This window comes from Alligator mississippiensis, chromosome 1 (genome assembly GCF_030867095.1).
Source record: "Alligator mississippiensis isolate rAllMis1 chromosome 1, rAllMis1, whole genome shotgun sequence".
Classification (NCBI taxonomy): Eukaryota; Metazoa; Chordata; order Crocodylia; family Alligatoridae; genus Alligator; species Alligator mississippiensis.
Window position 1 is genome coordinate 122979588 of NC_081824.1, and position 23100 is coordinate 123002687.

Sequence of the window (23100 nt, forward strand, 5' to 3'; positions counted from 1 at the left end):
CCCTGGCGTGTGAGCTGCACCTTCCCTGGCGCTATGAAAATAATGCGCCCTCTTGGCGCCAGGGCACCCCACACTCTCTGGGGTCCCTATAATTGAGGCCTCCTCCAACCCCTACAGCCTCACCCAAGCCTCCGGGTGTAATAACACAAACACAACGCAAAACCACAAGCCCCTAGGCTGTAACATAACCACAAGCCGCATGGCCATAACTCAGTATCATAGCTCGAGCCTCCAGAGCTATCATGAGCTGTACTTGCAACTCAGGCTCCTTCCCATATCTCGGCTGAGGGAGCTCCTGCCTCTCTGGCTGCTGGCAGAGAACTGCCAGCCTGGTTTCGGCCCTGGGCTTTATAAGGGCCAGGCCCTGCCCCCTACAGGCAGCTGGCTCCCCTTAGTTGCTCCGGCAACCCACAGCTGTGCTCAATTAGCTCTGCCAGGGCTCTCTCCCTGGCAGTTTCTCCTCTCTAGGAGCAGGCACTAAGGTGCCCTGCGACATATTGATTATAATGTTCTACGCTCTATGTATGCCCAAAACATTCACTGATGTTAATTTTGCCCTTTTGTTGTGGATGGGGACAGAAATTAAATATAAACCAAAATAAGTGGTCAGAAACTGGTTCAAATCTGTAACACAACAGAAGTTTGTTGGGCATAAACTGATTTCAAAATGGCCAAAACGGGTTTAAGATAAACCTAGATGGATGTAGTATCAGACTTAAATGATTTAGGTTAAATCAGTTTATTGAACTTCTGTCCCAGATCCCCAGATTCAAGTTATCTCACAGTCCCCCAGCATCCCAGAATGCTTTGTACCTCTCCCACAAGCCGTCCCCCCCATAGGGTGGGTGGGCTAGCCTTGGCCCAAGCTGTCTGCTCTAGCTGAGCAGGGAAGCATGCTCTAGCGCCCCTGGCTTCAGGCCTGGGCCTCTGCAGACGTGGCAGCATTTCCAGAATTAGAAGTGAGTGGCTGTTTATTTATTCATTCAATCTATGCATCTTAGATTAACCTGGGAAGATTTAATCGATTCAGCCTCAAGCTTTTTGACTATCTGTACTTAGCCTGTGGGTGTAAGCACCTGCTATTAAAACCCACTACCACCAGCAACAGCATGACCTCAGTTACAAAACAGATTAGAATCATTCAGTATCACAGCAAATTTACTGAGCATGTTAACATTGTTCTTATACTGTTTTCATACAACCAGTGCTCTGAGTATTCGTGACCTTCCTAAATGCACAATGAATAGGATTTGTATAATAAACCTCCCTCTCCCATTTCTGACTTCCTCATTTTGGAATATTTGGCATATCATCTTTCTAATAATGATGATGATGATGATGAAACTATGGAATTGCTCTTGTTAATTAAGGGAAAGCATAACCCAGTTTCCGTTTACAAATTATTAAAGCTGTCTTTGCAGAAAGGACAGAATCCACAAGTTGAATATGATAGGGGCAAGGATTTCTTGGGGTTATATCTTTTATTAAAACAACTGTATAATTAAGATAGAGTTAGACAAGCTTTTGAAGAAGTCTTGCATTTGAAAGCTTGTCTAACTCTATCCCAACTATTTAGGTAGTCCAATAAAAGTATCACCCCAAGAAGTTCTTACTGCTCTCAAAATTCCTGGACTGTCATGACTCTTAGAGTGATTCCTACAGCATCATTCTAAGATTACCATAATGTGGTGAATATGAAAATCATGAAAGAGCAATATTTTCTAATTCTTTTCCTCCATCAGCTCCATCATCAAAACAATACAAATCATTATATAGTACTAAACAAAATTATTTTAGCTAAATTCTGTCCTTGAATGCCTACCCCCAACTCCTATCAAAGGAATTTACTCTAGTCTACCTGGAGGTACAGTTTGAACTGAAGAGTTCAATTTGTTCTTGCAAACAAAAAGGAAGAAGTGATAGAATTGCTCACATGATATTGCTTTAGCATATAGACTCTTTCTACCTATACTTTCTATATACTTACTCTCGTATACACTAGATTTTAATCTATTGTTAAAAAGGAGCAGGTGCTCCTGGATTGTTATCCTGGGTAATGCAGTCACACTTTGCTATCCCAGTGAAGATCAAGGCCCTTGAAATCATGAAAACTAGTTCCTGTTCAAAAGAGTTTACTGTTTAAATCAACCATATGACAGGGGAAACAAGAGCCACAGTGGGATGGTGTGATTTGCCTACATAACACACAACAGATCTGTAGCAAAGCCAAAATTAGAATCTAAGTCCCCTGATAACTAGTCCAGTGACCATCCTACTAGATAGGGCTGTGTGAAGCTTCAGTCGCTGATTCAATTTGGCGGAGTTTTGGCACAATTGGTGGCCAAATCTATGAATCTGAATCAAATCAGGAGACCCTTTAATCTCTCTGAATCAAACTGAAACCCTCCAAATCAATTCGGAGAGATTCAGAAAGATTCCATGATTCGGACATAGACACAGCTTTAAATGTTTTTTTCTACATACTTCAAGGTACCAGTCAGCTTGCAAATGCTGTGATGCTGGAGCAGATGGAGTATCCCACAGGAGCGGGGGGAGGTGTGGGGGGGGTCTCCATAATGCTCGGGCCACCAGGGAGCACACAGGGGGGCCCCCCGCACTGCCCCTGGCTTGGCAACTGGTGCCTCCTGGGTCTGGGGGAGCACCTGGGGTCCCCCTGCAGCCAATTGCCAAGCCAGGGAGGTGCGGGGGGGACACCCCGTGCACTTGGCAGCGGACCCAGAAGTGAACTGGAAATAGTTCTGGTCTACTTCCAGGTTTGCCACCGAGCATGCAGGGAGCCCCCCTGCACTCCTGTGGGACACTCCACGCACTTCCACCATTGAAGTGTTCACAAGCCGTGCCTGGTATCTCGAGGTATGTAGAAAAAACATTTAAAGCTGTGTCTATGTCTGAATTGCTGATTTCTGAATCAGCATCGAATCTTTAGATTTAGATTCGGCTGAATCGATTCAGGACAGTGATACGAATCAATTAATCGAATCACTGTCCCTGATTCTGCCCGAATCCAAATCCAAATCAAATGTGGCCCATTTTGCACACCCTTACTACTAGATCACACTGCCTTTCAATAATTGTGCTCAATGGGCAACCTGGGACTTGTCTACATTGGAAAATTTACCAGCAGAATTATACCACTATGGTTATATCAGTAATGTTGTCACTATCATTCTCAAAGAAGAATATGCACACAGGAAATTATACCTATATGACTATAGGAATTTAATTAGCTCAGTTTATTTCTGCCTTTAGTTTCTCATGTTAACACAGCCTAAATAGTATGCTGCTGTTCTTTGCTGCCTTATGGGATAATTGATACTTCTCAGGCAAGACAATAACAAATAAGAAATATCAAATGATGAACAGGAACAGTAAATGTTCTCTTTCGTGTATAAATCCCCTTGTTCATAGCCATTTCTGTAAAAAAGTTCAGCTATCTTAGATATGTTTGTAAAATCCCCACTCATTCCTACAAATACTCACAAGTAGTGAATGGCAAAGGCATGAGTACACATGAATAAATACTTGCAATATTAAACTAGTTGACTTTTGAGAAACAGACTCATAATCCAACAGAAGTCCATTAGTTGAGTTCAGGAACAAAAGATTTTAATTTGCCAAGGATTATAGTTGAGTCAGTCTTCCAAGAAGTGTGGCACTGAATTCAGTGGAGAAATGCACTCATGCAAAATAAGTCATTAAAAATATTAGTAAAAACCATCAAATCAAATAAAATGTGGTTTTGAAATGATTTTCAAATACTGTATCGTCTAATGCATCCCTGCAAGTTACCTGATAAATGAAAAGTAATTTTACAAATATCTTGTTGACTGCAGACTTAGAGGCTAATAAATTTCTTATGCAAGCCTCAACAGTTTGCACCTATAGATAATGCAGCACTAAAATGATCTTTGCACATTTTATTTGAATATGTTATCAAGCTAAATAGCTCTTTATATGTACCACTAATGTAATACAGTGATGAAAGCTTCCTCATAAATGTTTTGTTTAACGAACTGTACTTCAGTCATTGTCGTTAATCGAATGAGTACCTCCTTTTGGCTCATTTATATAATTTATGTTATTTTATCTTCTAGTTGCTGTGTCTCTGAGAAATCAAAAAATCGTCATCCCCCAGACCTCAGGTGCTGAAACCGTGTCTGTGGCAAAAACTGTCTCAATACCGGATCTTAGACAGTTCACGCTCTGCTTTGAAGCAACCAAAGCCATCAATGATGACAATGATGACTGGAAAGCTTTCTCCTACAGTGATTCTTTGTCAAAAGAGTGCCTCAGTTTTGGGAAGACAACAAAAGGCCATTTACTACTTATCTCAGGCGTAGAATGCATGTTAGAAGATGCACTGGACAAAAATCCAGCTGGAGACTTTTTTACAGGAACATTTGAACAACTCTGCATTGTATGGGATGGCTTTTCTGGCACTCTAGGTATAAATGCAAAGAATACCTATCATACAATTTACTGCCCAGGTACCTTTCAAAAGATTATCCCTAGGAATGGGAACCTACTGTTGGGCTCTGACAGAGATGAAATAAGCTCTCTAAATGGAGACATTTACAATTTTCGTCTTTGGAATTTCACCATGAATTCCCAAACACTGTCCAATCTCAGCTGTGATGTGCCAGGGAACATTATAGACTGGGAAAATGAATTCTGGAGTATCCCAACATCAGCACTGAAAGCAGAAAACAATTTAAGTTGTGGTAAGTATTTTTTTCCTCATTTTTGTGCCTCTGAATTGTTCCCTTGCCCCAAATATGAATTTTGCTCCTGGGTATGTTTATACCTTTTGTTTAATTACACCCATATCCAGGCTGTCTTTGAGTTTTTTTTAAACGCTATATGAGTTTATTAAAAAGAAAAAAAATTAGTTTTAAATATATATATATATTTAAAAAAAAAAAATATATATATATATATATATATATGGATATATCTAGATATAGCTAGATATTTTAATTACATTTCATATATATTAATTATAACATTCAGAATAGAAGCAATCAATAACCAAAAGTAATAAAAATATATGAATAATAATTCTCTGATATTTCTTTCAATAAACTCATCACTTAAAATTATATTAAGACAAATTAGTTAACTTATATGTAGGGAGGTGAAGGAAGATAAAGTAAGCTTTTGCTGAAACTGTGTAATAGATAGCAGTAGTTTATGGGCTTGTGTAGATGAAATGGGGGCCCTAAATTGAAGTGGTGGGTTTTAAACAACACCGCTTCAATTTAGGCCTGATTAAACCCCTGTGTTGTGCACACACCCAGCTGACTTACCTGCCTCTCTGGCAGGGAGGGGAGGGTGAACTGCCAGTGGGCGAAGCAGTTCCTGGGCTGTGAGAGAGGCTGGTGCTTCCCTCTGCGACCCCCCACAGGCAGCACCCACCTGCAGGCACCTGGCTCCGGCGGTCACAGGGAGCACTGCAGTGGAGGGAAGCACCCCCTGAGCAGCTCAGGCAGGCAAGCAGGCACCAGGGGGGAAAAAAAAGATCAGGCTCGCTGCTTTTCTTGGGCAGAACCTGCTTTCCTGGGCTGCTGTCAGGCTGCCTGCAGGGCTTCCTGCAGAGCCCCTGAGCTGCACGGAGCCGGGTGCTTCACTCTGCAATTGTAGGGCAGCAAACTAAAACTCCTCAAAGGACTTTTAGTTTGCTGCACCCCGAGTCATCTAAGGTGCATTATGCCACCGCATTTCCTACAGCGGTTGGAATTAATGCACAATACACCACTGATGCGTGCAAACACTGACACCACTAAAGTGGTGCAAAAGCATTTAGCCCGCTTTAAAGTGTGCAGACACGCCTCTTGTTTCATCTACATGCGGCCTATAGCTAGAGTTATGCATAGTTAACATGTTTCTGTAATGACAGAGTTCTTGACCTGAAGGGATTCAGGATAGGCCCTGATCCTGCAAGTACTTAGGAATGTGCTTAAATTTAAGTCCTTGAGTAGATAATGGACTACTAATGTGCTAAAGGTATACAGCCTCTGTTTTTTCCTGTGTCAGAGTTCTGTTCAGTGCTGAGATGTATGAGAACCATTGAAGAGCTGGGTTTGCCTTTCCAGTTCTTAGGACCTTCCCCCACTGCAACTTAACTTAGAGCAGCTGCAAAGATGCTGTAGTACATCAGAGAATCTGGCTTAAATACATACCTAAGTGTTTAGAGGATCAGCTCCTAGACTGGGGAACTGGTACAACAGTCAAAACTGTAATGCATACAGAACTCTCAGACATTTTCATTGCCATTTCAGCTAATCCTGTTCAGAGGATGTTTAGAGAATATGGTGGTAAAGATGTTGTACTCTTCTGCAAGTTCTGGTGAAGCTGTTCTGGCATGCCAGCAGTGGTCCAAGATATTACAAAAAACCTTCATGCTTAGAAGGCCTTGGGGATTAGGAGGAGAGCCAATGAAATTAATGTAATTAAAGGGAAGGAGAAAAAAGAACCTGGAGGAGGGCCCTTGTCTTCTGAGGGAAAGCATAATGGCTAGGTTGATTAAAGCAAAGCTTGCTCGGGTCCAGTTCATCAGTCCTGTGTACCACATCCCTATAACCATTTAATGGTGTTGCAGAAATAGAACGACTATAAAGATGTCCAGCCCTTTTATTCTGAGAACTGCTGTTGCTTCGTGTTTCCATCTCTACTTACCCTTTTGCTGTATGATTCTAAAAGGGTATGGACATACATAACAAATGTTGTGGACTAGGAACCAATTCATAATTGTGTGAAGTACTGTGGGAGTAAGCACCCAGCTCAGCACCATTCACAATGGTGAACAGGAAGGAAATACTTTACCCATGCTCGGAGATGTGAGGAGGTGGTTAACCTGGAGCTGGGGCACTTTCATTTCTGCTTTCCTTCCTTTCCGAAACATGAGTTCAGTAAACATCAGTAACTAACTACTAAACTTCAGTAGTCTGCAGATGACCAAAGTCTGCAATGTGCTTGCCTGATTTGGGGGAGGGCATGGACCCATGCTTTTTGATTCCCGTGGGTTCAGCATGATAATGGGCTGTGGTTGAATATGAAATGAGGACACGGGTGATTGTTTGAAAAATAGCTTTTATTGAACAAACACCATGAGGAAGTTCACAGATAAGACGTACCAACTAGAGGGAAAAGAGGGAGCAGTAGAGTTCTGCCTATGTACCAGAGCAGCCAGTTGCAGCAGTAGAGAGGAAAGAGTAAGAAATGATGTAGTGTGGGATGCCTGGTATACTACCAAGACCCATCTTAAGGAATCCCAATGGTTTCTACTCATAAACTGAACTGGTTCAAAATAGTACTAGATTTTCCAGGTATACTTTTGAACTGTTCCAGAAAGATAGAAACCAGTTTAACAGCCTTGTATACTCTCCACTTGAGATTTATACTTCAGGTAACTCATGCTAAATCTTGTGTGTGTCCATGTCTATGCTTCATGGACCGTCACACAGATCCCATTAGCCTGAATAAAATCATTCAGTGAAAATATTGTCATATTTTAGAATACTAGGGTTTGTTTCTTCAGATCCAGGGCAAAAAGGAATCAAAAGGTCTATGGTCTGGACATGGGTTGGTCCTCCTAAAGGCCACCTGAACAACCTGTATATGTACTAGGGCTAGTTGTATATGCATATGAGCTGGTTGAATTTTCTGGAAGAATATCTCTCCATTGGAAAATGAAACTTCATTAGAGTCAAATCATTCAGTGGAAACATTGATTCTAACAAGATTTTTTATGTGGAAAAAAATTCAAAAGGTCAAAATAATTATTATGTTGATAATATTGAAATCACACAGCTATGAAACACACACACACAATTATTGTCACACTAAGTCATGGGTGCCCAGATTTGGGGCCACTTGGTGCTGACCAGGGGCAAAAGGTATACACAATTCAAGTATAGGCAGGTTCAGAAAGCCAGGAGGTCAGTCTGAGAGCAGAGACTAGAAACCTGAGTCAAAAAGCTGGGAGATCAGGCAGAGATCAAATTAAGAGAGCAAGCTGGGTCGAGAAGGTGGGAGATCAAGCAGTATAGGTGGAGTCAGAGAACAAGCCAAAGGGAACAGCAATGCATTCGAGAGTCAGGTAAAGCCCTGTTCCCAGACACTTCCTGTTCTGGGTCAGAGAGAGATATGAGGAAAGTGCAGTCAGCTGACCCCAGCTCACCACTCTGGTGCCAGGGAGTTGGCAGAGGGTTAGGCCCTGCTGGAGGCTTCAGGCCAGATTTGACAGCCTGGGTGACCAGCTGGGTGACCAGCCTGAAGGGGTGGCAGGCTTAGATGGGCAGCCACATTGGTCATGCTGAGGCCACAGGCTGACAGTTATATAATTTAACAAACAGCCACCACTATATAACACAATTGCCTCTCCATGACAATAATATTTTCTATATATCTAATATTGCCTTTTCCTTCACAGCCTTTATGCTCCCTTACGACTTTAATATACTTTTAAAATATTGATCTTTTACTAACTCCACACCACATGCATGCAATTTCAAGTGCTGAGTGCTTCTAGGAGAACAGCAAGGTTATAAGAGATACGATTTAACAACCAAATTAGCTTAAAAAAAATTTATTTTAGTCTAATTGGGCTTGGAGTGTGGACCTTATTTTTATTGATATGAGAGCAGTATACAAATATATGGCACTAACTACCAGTGGGCATGTCTACACATACTATTAATGTGCCTGAATAAACTCTATCATACTTCATCCCAGAATTTATTGCTCCCGGGTGCAGCAATTACACGTGCGCCTGGGATCATAGCACACTGAGCCAGGGTGGAGTAGCCCTGGCTGGCAGGAGGGCCTGGGGGTCAGCTGCTCCACCCCAATTCAGTGTTGCAGAGGGGCTGGCTGGGGCACAAGGGCACTTCAGTATGGGCTAGCTGGCAGACAGCCTCTACACGGTAGCACCCTTGTGCCCCAGCCAGCCCCTGTCACCATCTCCACTTTCATTTCAGTGCACTAAATAACTCTGCTGTAGGATAATATTTGTCTTGAACAGTACTATTCTACAGTAGAGTTAATTAATGTACTCCATCTTAATAGCACCGCATGTGTAGATGGTGATGTTTTACTGCGGAGCTAATGAGTCAACTCCACAGTAAAGTGCATGTGTAGATGCACCCAGTAAGTAACGTAATGCTGTTTTCATAGAACTAACACCCTAGTTTCACATTTTTAAACACATCTACCTGTGAGAAGTGTCAGGTTTGTTCTTTTGTGTTTTTTGTAACATAAAGTTATTCTATAAAATAAATATAACTTCTCACAAAGTAGCAAGGTAACTGACTGACTCCAGGTTTTTAGCAGGGTCAGAGTGTTGTTGCAGCCATGATGGTCCAAGAAATTTATGAGGGGCACGGATTTTATGTGGGATTTTTTATTGGACCAACTGTATAATAGCCCTGACTGGCAGAGAACCCAGGGGATCAGCTGCCAGCCCGGGGCTGCTCCAACTCAGTTCAAAGTGCTATGGAGGGACTGGCTGGGACACAAGGGTGTTACAGTGTGGGTCTAGCTGGCAGGCCCCAAACAGCCCTGTCAGCATCTACATGTGCGTTGCTATGGAGTAAAAAACTCCACCATAGCATAGTGCTTGTATTTACAAGTACTAACTTTCAGTGGCGTTTATTACTTTACTCCAACCCAATAGCCCTGTATGTATAGACACTGAGACATTTACTGCAAAGCTAATTAGGCAATTCCGCAGTAAACTTCTTGTGTAGACATGCCCTGTGTGTGTGTGTGTGTGTGTGTGTGTACACCTTTATCCCAAAGAAATCTAACCAAGCTTGCCATTTTACTACTGCACCATAGCACTAGTTGAATTTTAGGTGTACCATATACTTGTATCAGTGCCTGAGCTAGGTAGTTTAAAACTAGTACAGGTATGTCAAAGTAAGTTGCACATAGTGCAGGAATCCAAAATGTAGGTACCTCCCGATCATTATACCTCCTTTTAATGAGCAATAAATGTCACATACAGAGCCAATAGTAAATCTGCTTTCAGCAACATTTTTTATTAGTCTTTTAGTATTAGCAAATATATTTGCAGTATTCCATAAGATTCAATCTATTTCTTGGAAAAAAAAACCTGAGCTTTAATGTCAGCACATGGTAAGGCATTTTTAATTCTGGCCATTTCTTCCCTCAGATCCCCATGCATCAATACTCATCCTGCTGCATTGTTGTTTAATTCAGGGCTGCTGACTTAGGGCCTTTGGCTCCATCCTGACCTTGTGTCTCAGTTAATATATCCTGCACTGTAAAAGTAGGCTGATGGGTCTCTTTAATTTTCATTGACAGATGTAATGCTTCATGCTCTTTGAAGCAATATGATTTTGAAGTGGTGGAGTTAGTGCCAAGAATGCAACTATCCCAGCAGAGCCAGAAAAAGCCATTCTGTATGGCTTTATTATTTTCAAAATAATGTGCAAAAGCATCTGCATATGCATCTGATGCACAGGGATAAGCAAAGACTAATTAAGGCAGCCTTCTCGGTGCTTCCTCAGTTGAATTTCTAAGCAACAATATATGTATGCATCATTATGAATAATTCAGTTAATACATGTATTTAAAAGATTTCCCCGTTCATCATATGCACATACCAAAACATTACTCATGTTTACACCTGGTGTATAAGAGCTGATCTCCTTGGTATCTCACAAGATGATTTTGTAGACTGTATGACTCCAGATGAGATTGGATCTCCAATATGTTACAATTTTCTAACCCTTCATGGGCACTAAAGCCAGACTAGCCCCTAAAGTTTTTGGCGCACACAGTGCATTTCAGTTTTCAGGGGTGTTGTGTAGCTAAGGCCAATGGAAATTTTAAAAGACATGGGAGGAGATTTAGACATTAGATATGACTGTAATTTGCAAGCCAAAGGGGCTTTCCTGGATTCCTTAGCATCAAAGCTGAATGGCAGTGCATTAGGCCTACGAGCAAAATGGCATATCAGGTTTCCCACAGGAATAGATCAGAACAGAGATGTCACTGCATGCCTTAATGTATTTTGAGACATGATGGTCTTAGGTATCACGTGCAAAGCTTTTGTAATGATTTCTCTTTTCTTATTCTGAAGGCTCGTACTTAGTTCCCACACCTACAACTGAACCAACCAGTTGTGCAAACCTGGGAAGCCTTTGCCAAGGTAAGACATGAAAGATATCCCTACAGCTTCAGCTTTAACTGATCTCTCTTGTTCTCTCATTTTCATTTCATTGTACTTTTACTATTTTTTTCAGGCAGAAGCCTAGAAAAAAAATGAGCAAAGAAAAGAATTTTTTAGCCTCACCGGATTTGTGGGTGTACTGTACACACAGTGTGTGGAAAGAATGTGATCACACGCTTGATAATACATTTCCAAAAAGTCTTCATTATGTCAAAACCTAACAGTCACATGCTCTTGGATGGATGGACTGGTTTCATTTCTTTTCTCTTCTTTTTCCCTCCTGCACATTTTAAGGGTAAAATAATAAACAGAACAGAATGGGAGTAGGCTTTAAATAAAAAACAAGCAGATGCAATTCCACAATTTGTGTGTTTTCAGCAGACTGATGTGAAAGATGCCATCAAAATGCAAAGTCCATTAATAATAATTAATAAAATAAAACAGTGCAATAATTGATGGTGAGACATTTGGTCTCCATTTTCTTGTGCACCGTAGTCACTAGTCACAGTCACTAGTAATCCACATGATTTACCATTCATACTAGGAACCATGGTATTAGATCTCTTGAAATGCTAAATGAACTGAATACAAAGTTTTCAGTAGAAATGGGTGACCTCTGCAGACTTATGCTCATGTATGTCATATGAATAACACCTGTAAGATTATATGCCGAGATTCACACCGGGTCAGTCATGCAGCTTTGGTCAATGGTTTGAATTCTACTCAAATCCTTTATGTTAGCAGGGTCAATGCATTTGTAAACCCAGACCCTTCTACTAAGCTAATGCTTGTTTGCAAAATTTTCATACAAGTGGGAACTGCAGCAATTCTATTTAATCATTTCAAATGATAAAACCAAAAAGATAAGGGATGAGGGGCAGAAGCAGGAGGGAAAGAAAACTAAATTAGACAAACCAAATGAAGATCCAAGGAACTCTTTCTAAAACAAGTTTGAAAATAAAAGGTTTAGCTTAACAACAAAAGGGAAAATTTATTGCTGGTGGAAAACCAGTTCAAAGGCTACAATGGAATTTCAGTGCTTGACTCAGAATTTCTAGTTCATTTGAGTCAAGTTTCTGAAGCATATTATACTTAATGTATTTCAGACTAAGTATAAACTGAAGTCTAGATCCTAAGGTCTCTATTTATGGGAAAATGCCAATTATGTTCAGAATTTTATTTAAAATAGCATCTTCATTACTTATTATAGCAAAGGTACTTTGAAATTATCAGTTAGATACTAGAGCAACAGCTTAAGTAACCATTGTGAACTCGAAAGAATCTCTCACACAACTGTAATAAAAGGATTATGAAAATCTGAATACAAGGGTGCTGCTCTACTCTTTCAGAAACATGCCAAGAGATTTGTTCACAGTCAGCATGGCAATTTATTCTCAGTCCCAGAACGTTGATTCTTGATGTGCAGTCTTACTCTGAAAAGTGACTCTTAAAATAACCTTGTGGCTTTCTGTGTTTATTGCCCAGTGTTGCCAGAACTCTGTTCAGTTTACTGTGAATCAGAATTGTGTATGCATCTGCCTGCCAGCACTGAAAATTTACTTTGGGTTCTGAGGATGGGTTTGGATTTCCATTTTTTCTTTTTGTCCATCATCACCAGTTAATTAAGGTTCTGAACAGTCAAATCACATTCACAAGGAGAGCTCTCTTTTCTTCATTATGTTCAGTCCAATGTAACTGCTTGGGACCTAGTTAATAGATCTGTAGCCGTGAAGCTATAGCATCGTTTATTTATTTTGTCCCTGCCTTACTCAAAGGAGTAAAAAAACCTTAGGGCCTGTTTGAAGCAGTGCCTATAAGAGACTTTAGACATTGAGACACATAAAAACAAGGAACCTTTGCCCTACACATGCAATCTGAATCAATAGGGTTAGGCATCTAAGACTGTCATATAGTTCATGGAGAAAATAACATGCAGGCAATGTGCAAGGAGGTGGTTTAGAACTGCCAATTGACAATGCTAGACACAGAGCTAGAATGCCCACTCCTTCTCAGAGCTTAAGGGTGCCTATATGTAAGCAGCAAGGCTTCTCCAACATGCTGTAATTACTTTTACAATTAATCAAGTCTGCTGGAGCGTGATAATTGCCGTGTTCCAGCAGTCTCCAGTGTCTTGTTTATCAGCATCCCTACACTGAAAAAAATGGCAGCGGGGGCACTTAAACTAAAGTTTGTTCAATGTGTCCGACTGAGGGCTGTTCTTCAGACACATCTGTCATCTCAGCATTCAGAGCAACCAGCTCACCTTACAAGCAGCATTCACAATGCAAGCACAAAACACAAGGTTCGCATCAACTTTCATTCTTGAAAAATAGTGATTCTGCTCAGCTTTAGCACAGGATCTTTGGCGGTTAGCTTATTTACCTAGGGAGTGGGAGCTATGGGTTCTAGGTACTTCTCAGGCTAAGGGGACAAACAGCCAGTTCTAAAGAGTGTTTATGCATTTACTATAGACAGATCTAAGATTTTGAAAAGGGGGGTGCGCACAATGTGGTGCATCATCACAAGTAATGACATACATTTATCTCCAGTTAAAACTAGAAGCTTTACTAAGATGGTAGGGGCCAACAGCTATATTATTCCATTTAAGAGCAAAGCAAAAACAAATATAAATTTATTAGAATATGCACTAATGTGATTGATTATATATTAAATTTAAATAACACAATAAACTAAGCAAGAAAAAAAGGATCAGTATAGCCTAATGATGGTGTCATTATTCCTATAGTCATTATAATTAAATGTACCTTTCTTACTCAAATTTGTAAACAAAATCTTGTCTTGTTGGGCATCTACACATGCAATTAAAGTGAATGTTTGAATGTGTGCCCAGGAGCAGTAATCTCTGGAGTGTATTGACATTTGAACATGTGCCCAGGAGCGCAGCACTTTGAGCCAGGTTAAAGCAGCCCTAGCTGGCAGGGAGTCCAGAGGGTCAGCCTGCCAGCCTGAGGCTGCTCCCCCAATCAATTTTCTGCAGATGGTCTGGCTGGAGTACAAGGGAGCTTCAGCGTAGGACTAGCTGGCAGGCACCCCCTGCCCTAAAGCACCCTCATGCCCTTGTGAGTCTCAGAAGTGTCTACGTATGCACTGCTATGGAGATTTTTACTCTGCAGAAAGATGGTAGTTGTATTTGCAAGTACTGTCCTGCTGCAGAGTAAATTAGTTTACTCCAGCCTAATAGAGGTGCATGAATAGATGACATTTACTGTGCAGCTACTTAGTCAACTGTGCAGTGTGCATCTCATGTAGAGAGTGCTCCTTGAGAGTCTTGATAGTACCTCCAATACTTCCCTGTCAGTCATTTCTAAACCTATCTAATATCACTACATCAGAGTTAAACTTTTTACATAGAGCTAAAAACAGTCTGCAGGACTGTGAAATAGAAGAGAGACATTATGAAGAATTGCTGAAAGACAGCAAAATTGCAAAAGATAGGATAGTTTGCATGGTGGAACATCAAGGCGATTAGAAAGGAGAGAGGGACCTGTGCAGTCTTTATAGAGATTAGCAGAAATCAGGTAGATTATAAAAAGCCATGAAGTCCATTGCCTCACTCAGTATTCCCTGAATAGAAATGCCACTGCCTCTTCAGGCAGTTTTCAAGTTTGAGTAGAGCAAGAATTAAAGTACAGTGCAACTGCACTATTGTAGCCACCTAGATCCACCCCTGGCATTTCCCATTAGACAAGCGCCTGTTAAAAATTAAAAAATAAAAATAGCTGGTAGCAGATAACAGGACCCCCCCCCCCCCCCCCCGAGGAGTGCCTTCTTCACTGGGCTACAGAATCAGTCTTCCATTTCCGTTTTCTTCTTCTATCCTCCTAACTCTTGAACTCTTTTCTGCCTACTTGTCTAGCTCAAAAAGAGGGTAAAGGATCACTTTCCCATCACCTTATTCAGAGTGGAGATTAAGCCAGGAGATTAAGACACTCTGTTAGGAAATGGAAGATAGGGATTTGAAGCTATGGTGCAAAATATGAAGGGCACCACTACCACCACCATTGTTTGAAAGAATCAATGGGTTCTGCACATTGAATATCATTCAGGCAAAAGGTGTGCCATGTGAGATTAGGAATTAGGAAACTTTAAGCATGCATCTCAGCATATACCTGGAAAACAGATATTTTGCATAAGACAGCCCCATTATTTTGTAGTTACTTTTCAGTTTAAAATTGCTCTGTGTTGCTACTTCCCAGGCCCTTGGACTATGTATTAAAATGAAAACAGTGGGATGAGCCTCATGGCTAAGATTTTTTTTTTTCTTAGAGGTTAGAGTCCTCCATATTAAACTAGTCTGATAACATTAATGTTATCACTTCAGTGAGCTAAGGCTATACTTTCACTTTAGTATTAGTAGGGAATTCTGCAAATTTGGTAGGTCCCCCAGTGAAAAATCCCAGTCCCTTTGAAAAAGCATGGGGACCATGAAAAAACAGTAAAACAGCAGTGAGTCAGCTGTGGGGGAGGGGGGAGGAAGGCAGCTCTAAACAGAAAAGTGTGGGAAGCCCTGGCTTTCTGGAGCATGGGTGGGAAGGAGAGCGGAGGGTGATGTGGGAGATTAGCTGAGGGGTCCTGGAAACTCTCCCCAGTGGTTGACAGATGGCCATCTCCAGAGACGGCCAGAGGGGCCTCCCATGCTTCTTATTGGCCAAGGGGCCCTGGAAGTCCCACCCCTCTCCAGAGGTTGACAGATGGCCATTTGTCAATCTCCAGGGAGAGGCGGAAGGGCCCCTCCCTTGCCTCTGTTTGAGGCAAAGGGCTCAAGAAGTCCTGCTCCTCATCCAGTCAGAGGCATGGGGTGGCCACCATGCTCCACTACAAAATTGGCCCCCAACACCATGCCGGGATCACAAAATACAAAGGAAGCATCTGTGAATTAGGTAGGTCTATAAATATTGGGTATCATGTGCCTAAGGCATCTGGGTATAGGTTAGTAAAATTTTGTTCTTTTTGTGCTGCCTTTTTGCTCAACTTTTCCTTCTTCTAATCATGCTCCTAGAATGAAGCTATTATTCATAAAGACCAGTTATTGCAAGCCATTCTAGTATGATTGGATACTAAATACTGTGATGGTTGTTGTCCCCAAACTAAGGGCAGAAGAGAAAATGGATCAAACCAATTTGTTCTAGAATACAGCTCACCTGTAAGACTTCATGGGACAGCATTATAGGCAACATTAAGATGACAATGAAAATTATATATCATTATGGTAGTAATCATTATAGTAGGTTACTCATTAACTCAAAAGGAAACAGTGTTCCTTCTCACTGTATAACATACACTAAGCCTGATTTCCAGCAGTTTCTGACTCCTACAGCATTTGCCATCTTCATCTGGGCTTTTGAGGCCTTGGCACTTCTTTCTGTGTCAAGGTTTATTAAACTTCTACTTCTAGGGTCATACACATTTCACTCTGAGTGCTGCTCACCTCCAATAAGTAAACCCTGAAACTTAGTACAGAAATAGCCTCACAGAATGCAATCTTTTAACTTATAAAAAACCATCACCATGGGCTGCAAGTGATTTAAGTTTGATAGGGAATAATTGACGCCAGAATGGTCCATTAAACACTATCACTGTCTCCTGTTCCCACCCATGTAAGACTGGTCATCTGTTTTTAATTATCATGGAGTACTATACTTTGAATAGTTTGGCCCTTTTCAGATCTGAAACAGGCTTTTTTTTTAAGGAAATTATTTCAAAAGAATCTTAGAAGGCAAAATTTTGAACACACATAACTGATTCCTTTTATATGGATTAAAGATGTTAGATTCCTATAGGAACATTTACCATGATAAAAGGACCAGATACTCTAGGATATTTTTTCCCCATTTTTCCAGCAGTACTACTTTTGTTGACTTGGCTAAATAAACTATCTATTGGTCATACAAATGGTTGAAAATATATCATCTTTACATTCGAATTTTAAGTTGTTTCCTGTATTTTGTTTAAACAAAATAAAAACAAATAAATTAAAAGATTTACTCTCCCACCCCCCCAAAATTAAAGTTTATAGCAAAAACAGTATCATAATGCAACTAAAAACAAACAAAACCATCTTTGAAATACAGTTTTTAACCTTTAAAATATGATTGTTGGCAAAATATTTTTTTCAAACAAGAGCATGCAAGACAGTGGGCGTGTCTTCACATTGATGTACAGCAGCATTGCTATTGTGCTGAGCTTTAGTACAGTAGTAACTGTCCATGCTGTGCCATGCACACAACGCACAGTTAGATTTCACCACTATGCCACCAAAGCCATGCACTAAAAGAGGGGAGCAGGCTGCTACAGCGATGTAGCTACCGATCACATATAGACCCATGTGATCGCTACATTGCCATAGTGCACCGTATGGTGACATAGCACAGTGCTACGCCACCAAAGGGTGACATGTAGATGTGCCCCATGATGTGTAAGTCCTCACATTGTAGAAACAGTCTTCCAGTAAAAAGGTGTTCATCAGTTCATCTTGGGTAGATGTTCCATGGGAACTACTTAATAAAGTTCCTTTTTCCCCCAAAACTACTCTTATTTAAATTTAGTAGCATGTGGTTTTTTGGGTCTTTTTTTTTTTTTTTCCTATTTTTTCCTTATCTTTCATGTGTATAATCCTGTTCATTCCAGGAAAAATTTTCAGCTATATATCTTGCCTCCACTTCACAGAAAACGCATTTGAGCTAGTACTTGTAGTAAATTTTTTAAGCACTGTGCGGGGTGGTGGACGCATATTAATGTCAGTTAAGATCCTATGTGAAGCTTTGAAAATATATTCCTTACAAGTATTTAAAGTCTGATTTTAATTCTGTTCATTATACAGCCCTCAGTGTACTTAATTGAATCCTTTCATGGGTGTGTTCTTTTCACATTTGTTCTTCATCCTTAGTCCCTGAGTAGAGACAGTTATTTTTTCACAAGCTCATGTTCTTAGTTTATTTGTCTTAGAAGTTGTATGATTTATTTCCTGGCCTTTGCACAGCTGTTGGATCTAAGGATTGTGAAGTTTGTGATCTTGCAACCCTTGCACTGGTAAAATTCCCACTGAAGTTAATGAAAGTAAAAGATTTCAGGATCAGAACTCATGTCAGTTCATTTATGTCCATCACTTTATATGGAAATTAGTGTGTGTGTATACAGTATGTACAGCAGTTTAAGTACATGGATTCATTCACTGTGTGTATATATATGTTATCATGCATTATTCCCAGTTTGCCTTACCTCATTAACATTCATGTTTCATCCAAGTTTACCTCTTTCTCATCTTTATTACCAGCTACTGTAAATGCTACTACTCCTACACCACCCACTGTCACCACTAACATGCCCGATACTAATAGAACCGATAAGCCAAACAATGGTAAGAAATCCTGAATTACGTTTTTCCTTGTACTATATCTAGAGAAAGTTTCTTGTATTTTAAGGTTTGTTGTTATGTTTCCTTTTTCCAGTAATATAAAAGTCAAGGTTGACATACTGGCCTTGATTCTGATTATACCTATGTGAGCATAAATCAGGAATAACACCACTGAAGCCATCTATATAAAAGTGATATAAACTAGAGTAGAGTATTGCTTTAGCACAGGGGTTGGTAGCCTTTTGCTGCTGTGGCCTGTAAGTCTCTCCTCCCCAGCATACCCACCCACTTGGACTTACACTCCCCTCCAATCCTTACCTCAGCAGCAATGGAAAGGGGCAAATTCTGTAGTGAGGGTAAGTACAGGTGCAAGAGAGCATCAAGGATTGCTGCAGAGGGGGTGCTCTGTGGAAAGATTTGACACCCTGTTTTACTGGGACCTTTACTGGCCAAATCCAACCTCTTCACAGGCCAGATCCAACCCCCAAGCTGTATGTTGCTTACTGCATTTTTAGCAAGTTTGCATATTTCTTGCAAAAAGGGTCATATTGCTACATTTCAGTTCACACATTGATTATATGGTTCATTTACTAATCTTCAAAGAACAAAGAGCCCAGAAAAATATTTTAAAAGAACGGGAGAAGAATAGTCGCATGATTTGAACATATTAACACCCCTACTGTTCAGGTGCCATGTAGCTACCACTTTTTCAAATAAGCTGGTAGAACTTTGGAATGGCCTATTCCCCACTAGTAACTTTCAGGAGGAAATGACAATAGCTTCCACTTCCAATAGGAATTTTTCCATTTACTTAAAGGTGGGATGAATCTGGTTGTATTAAGGGAAATACTAACAGCACCAGTATGATGCACTTAATTCAGAAAGATCGGGGAGAGAAGGGAGTGGGAATGAATGATAACTAATGAAGCTATTAGCAGCATACTGGAAAGTAGAAATTTCTTTTAACATTTTGTCAAGAAGCTATAATCCAGTGGCATTGCTGATTTTCTGTAAAAGCTTACAAAATAACTCAAAATTCCATTTCTGTGAGGATTTCACTTTCAGCAGACTCCAGAGGATTAAATCAATGTTTATGTGCTTTTAACAAATGCATCCATTTATACTGCTCTATTCCTTTTGTTTAGTACTTGACCATAATTTAAAAGCAAGAAGCCAAATCCCAAAAGTATTGAGTCAGTTATGTCAATGGGTGCTTAGTTACTATTTATGAAGCTAATCTCTAGATGTTCATACCAAACAGTTACCCTAATTAGAATAAAACAGAGATGTTTCAGAGACTTCTGAGGAAACTGAATGCTCAGCTACCATTAATATGAACTGAATGTTCCAGTTTTCTGGGTGGCTTTGAAACTCTCAATGAAAAGCGGGAAGACTAAGAGACAATGAGCCAAAATTTAGACTTATTATAAGCAAATACACTAAGCTTGATGCCTGACTTAAGAAGAGTCAGGAAGATTACACAAATAATGTTTTCTCTTTCTATTCATTAACTCTGTGGCTGACTACACATAGACCTGCAGGAATTCAGAGTTCCTGCTGCAGTTATCTTCAGAATGAAGAGAAATTCAGCAGACAGCTCCCATCCACTACTACAAGGGCAGCAAGATTCTAAAATAAAAGGGGTCAAAAACATAGGAATTATCTCAACACCAATTATTTGGCCAGTGAGACAAAGGCCTCTCCATCCCAGTAAAAGTCCATCAGCTGAGGAACAAAACCCAGAGAGAAAAAATATGTACAACTTGTTCCCTCTCTATACTTTTGAGGCCACATCGCCTGCTTCTGGGGAGCCTGAAGTTGGTAGCTTGGTTCCTTTTAAAGAAAATATAGGCATAGAACATAATATTGCCATGAATCTGTCAATCAGTAAGAGTATTTCAAATAATCCTAGCAGTTTCCTAAGTGAGACTCATGATATAGAACAAATTCTGACAACTCCTATAAGTACAGATTATTCCAAGAATGTAGTAGTTCCTCCGTTGCAGACTGGAAGTTTTGGTGCAGAACTGACATGGACTTTGCCTAATGCGCTGGAGTATCTGTATCCTAACTCTGAGTCAGCATTCCAGTCTCCAGTTAGTAAAAATGCCCTTAATGGACATACAAAAGAATCCCTGTGGATCTTTTCCTCTTCCACACATGAAAGCACACATGGAGTTTTGGAATCCTCAATTTGGTGGAGCAAAGCCACTTCATATCATCGTGTCACTCCTGACATTCCAAAAGAAAACTATCATTCCCAGTCTAATTTATTTGTTTCTTCTACTCAGGAGTTGATGTATCAGAAAAGTAGGCTGGACTTACCAAAATTTACTCTTTCAAATACTCACCTACTACCCACTAAGAGAATTATAGAAGATCCGTTTAGGAATGGCCCATATATTCCAGCATTAAATGATGAATTGCAGTCTACAAGAGCTAAATATTCTAAGGAACAACATTCAGTGGACCATACAAACTTAACCCCCAAACAGTCACAACCATCAACCCCATCTCATTTCTTCCAAAATATGCAAGAAGTACATACTGAAGTCATGCCTGATATCCAGTCACACATTCTTCTAACACGTGAACACAGCACAGAATTAGTGAAGTGGCCATTACTCTTACTAGGAACAAGCAAGACAAGTTCAGAATCTCAACATGCTGTTACTACTGTATCTGTTTATCAAGAATCCTTTAATAATGAATATTTGAAAAGTGACTTGTTTCCAGTTAGACCTTTGACCAAGTTGCCAAAAGAGCAAAATGACAAGTCATCTCCAGAACAAGAATTTGAACTCAACACAGGTATTTACAATATCAATGATATGCCTCATTCTTTAAAACCCTTGACAAATTTGCAAAGGAAACCAAATGAGATTCCTGGAATTGAAATATTGGAGGATAATTTAAATGCAATTCATAATGATAACCTACAGGACGATTCTGTTATTTCCACACAAGAGTCAGACAACAGGAGAAACTCCTTGAAACAAGGACACATGGTTATTCCAGCACAATATGTAGATATTGCTCCTTCTTTATTAGGAAATTACTGGACCATGTATTACCATTTCAAACAAGAGACTCCTCGGTTTTCTGGGGAACCTGCAGAAAGGGGGTCATTCTTATTTAATAAACCACTTCTTTCCCCAACAGAGAGACTGCCATTTGTCAGTTCCCCAACTGAACTTGATAGTATTCCTATACAAACTACCACCATTAACCTATCAGGTTATGTAATAAAAGAAGTGAACTTTGCTAGCTCTGTGCCATCTTTGACTATGGAAAGCTCAAGTTCAGTGGTTGTGATTCCTTCACTAAAGATTTCAAAAAAGGCTGAAAGGACAGCATCAGAGTTAAAATCAATAATGGCTGTTTCTTCTAACATTAATGTGTTTGCAAGTGATACATTTTCATTTGATTCTCCTTTCCCTTCACTGGAAACATCTTCAAGCAAACCTTTCATACACTTACAGACCACTACCACTGATATTGCACAAACAATTTTCACAAACATTTTAACTAGTTTAACTATGAAAACTTGGGATGAAAGTGTACATGACAATCAAGTTAATATGGCCTTCCAGCAACACAGACAGACATTTGCTTCAATCCTTCGCGCACACACAACAGTCCAACCTTCATGTACAAGGAACAACCATACTTCCTGCATGGCCAACAAATCAGCTCTGAGTTCAGTTAGTGATGAAGCCAAAGTGCCATCAGTATTACAAACCATCATGGAAAGCACTTCAGGGACAACAGTTATAGAACATGAAAAAAACAATGCTCAGACAAATTTGGAACTTGATTTTTCAGACACTTACAGTTCACCAAGTTCTAACTCCTTCATAATGCCATTGTCTTTAGAAACAACACATCATCTTCATTCAGAACAAAAAATCAGGTCTAGAATATCTCCTAACAGTTACTCCACAGCATTTGTCTTTTCTACACCTCCACTGTCACAAGACCTTCCAAATTACTTTGACCAAGTGTCTCCAAGCTTGAGTTATCTACAGAATGTAGGAATTAAAAGTCACCTGACTATTCTAGGACAAAAATCTGTTGAAGATGGAGACAGCATTCTGACATCTTCTCAAACAGCACAAATGGGAATAATCTATGATGATGTGAACTCCAGAAGTGCTACATCAAATACTGAACTGGGGTTCTCAAGAGGAGAATCAAAGTGGGAGGTATACAGTTCTTTTAACAAGCACACTGAACAGTTTATTCAAAAAGGAATGTCTTCTTTGACCACTAGTAGTATTCATGTCTCTGATTTGCAACTACAAACAATACCTCAGACTTTTGAAGACTATGCTGGTTATGGAAAATTAGCCAATCTTTCTTCTGTTTTGGAACCAACAAGAATTTCAGACTTAACTAGTACAATATTTCTGTCATCTCCACACCTTGGGACTATTATTCATGACAGTGAGAACATCTTAAACTACACTCTAATGATTAATGGAGCAGCAAGCATCCGTCATTCTGT

The 23100-nt window shown here is 40.1% G+C and overlaps 1 protein-coding gene across 5 annotated transcripts in view; it reads left to right on the plus strand.

Annotated features, from left to right (window-relative positions):
• ADGRG6 (adhesion G protein-coupled receptor G6) overlaps nt 1-23100 on the plus strand; it is a 170657-nt gene that overhangs the window by 73335 nt on the left and 74222 nt on the right. For 4 of the 5 annotated variants that reach the window (XM_019488390.2, XM_014605563.3, XM_019488389.2 and 1 more), the window contains exons 4-6: nt 4116-4742; nt 11129-11197; nt 18513-18596. In XM_019488390.2, coding sequence (XP_019343935.1) covers nt 4116-4742; nt 11129-11197; nt 18513-18596 — 780 coding nt within the window. The remainder of the gene's footprint in view (nt 1-4115; nt 4743-11128; nt 11198-18512; nt 18597-23100) is intronic. The other variant, XM_019488391.2, reaches the window with a different exon arrangement.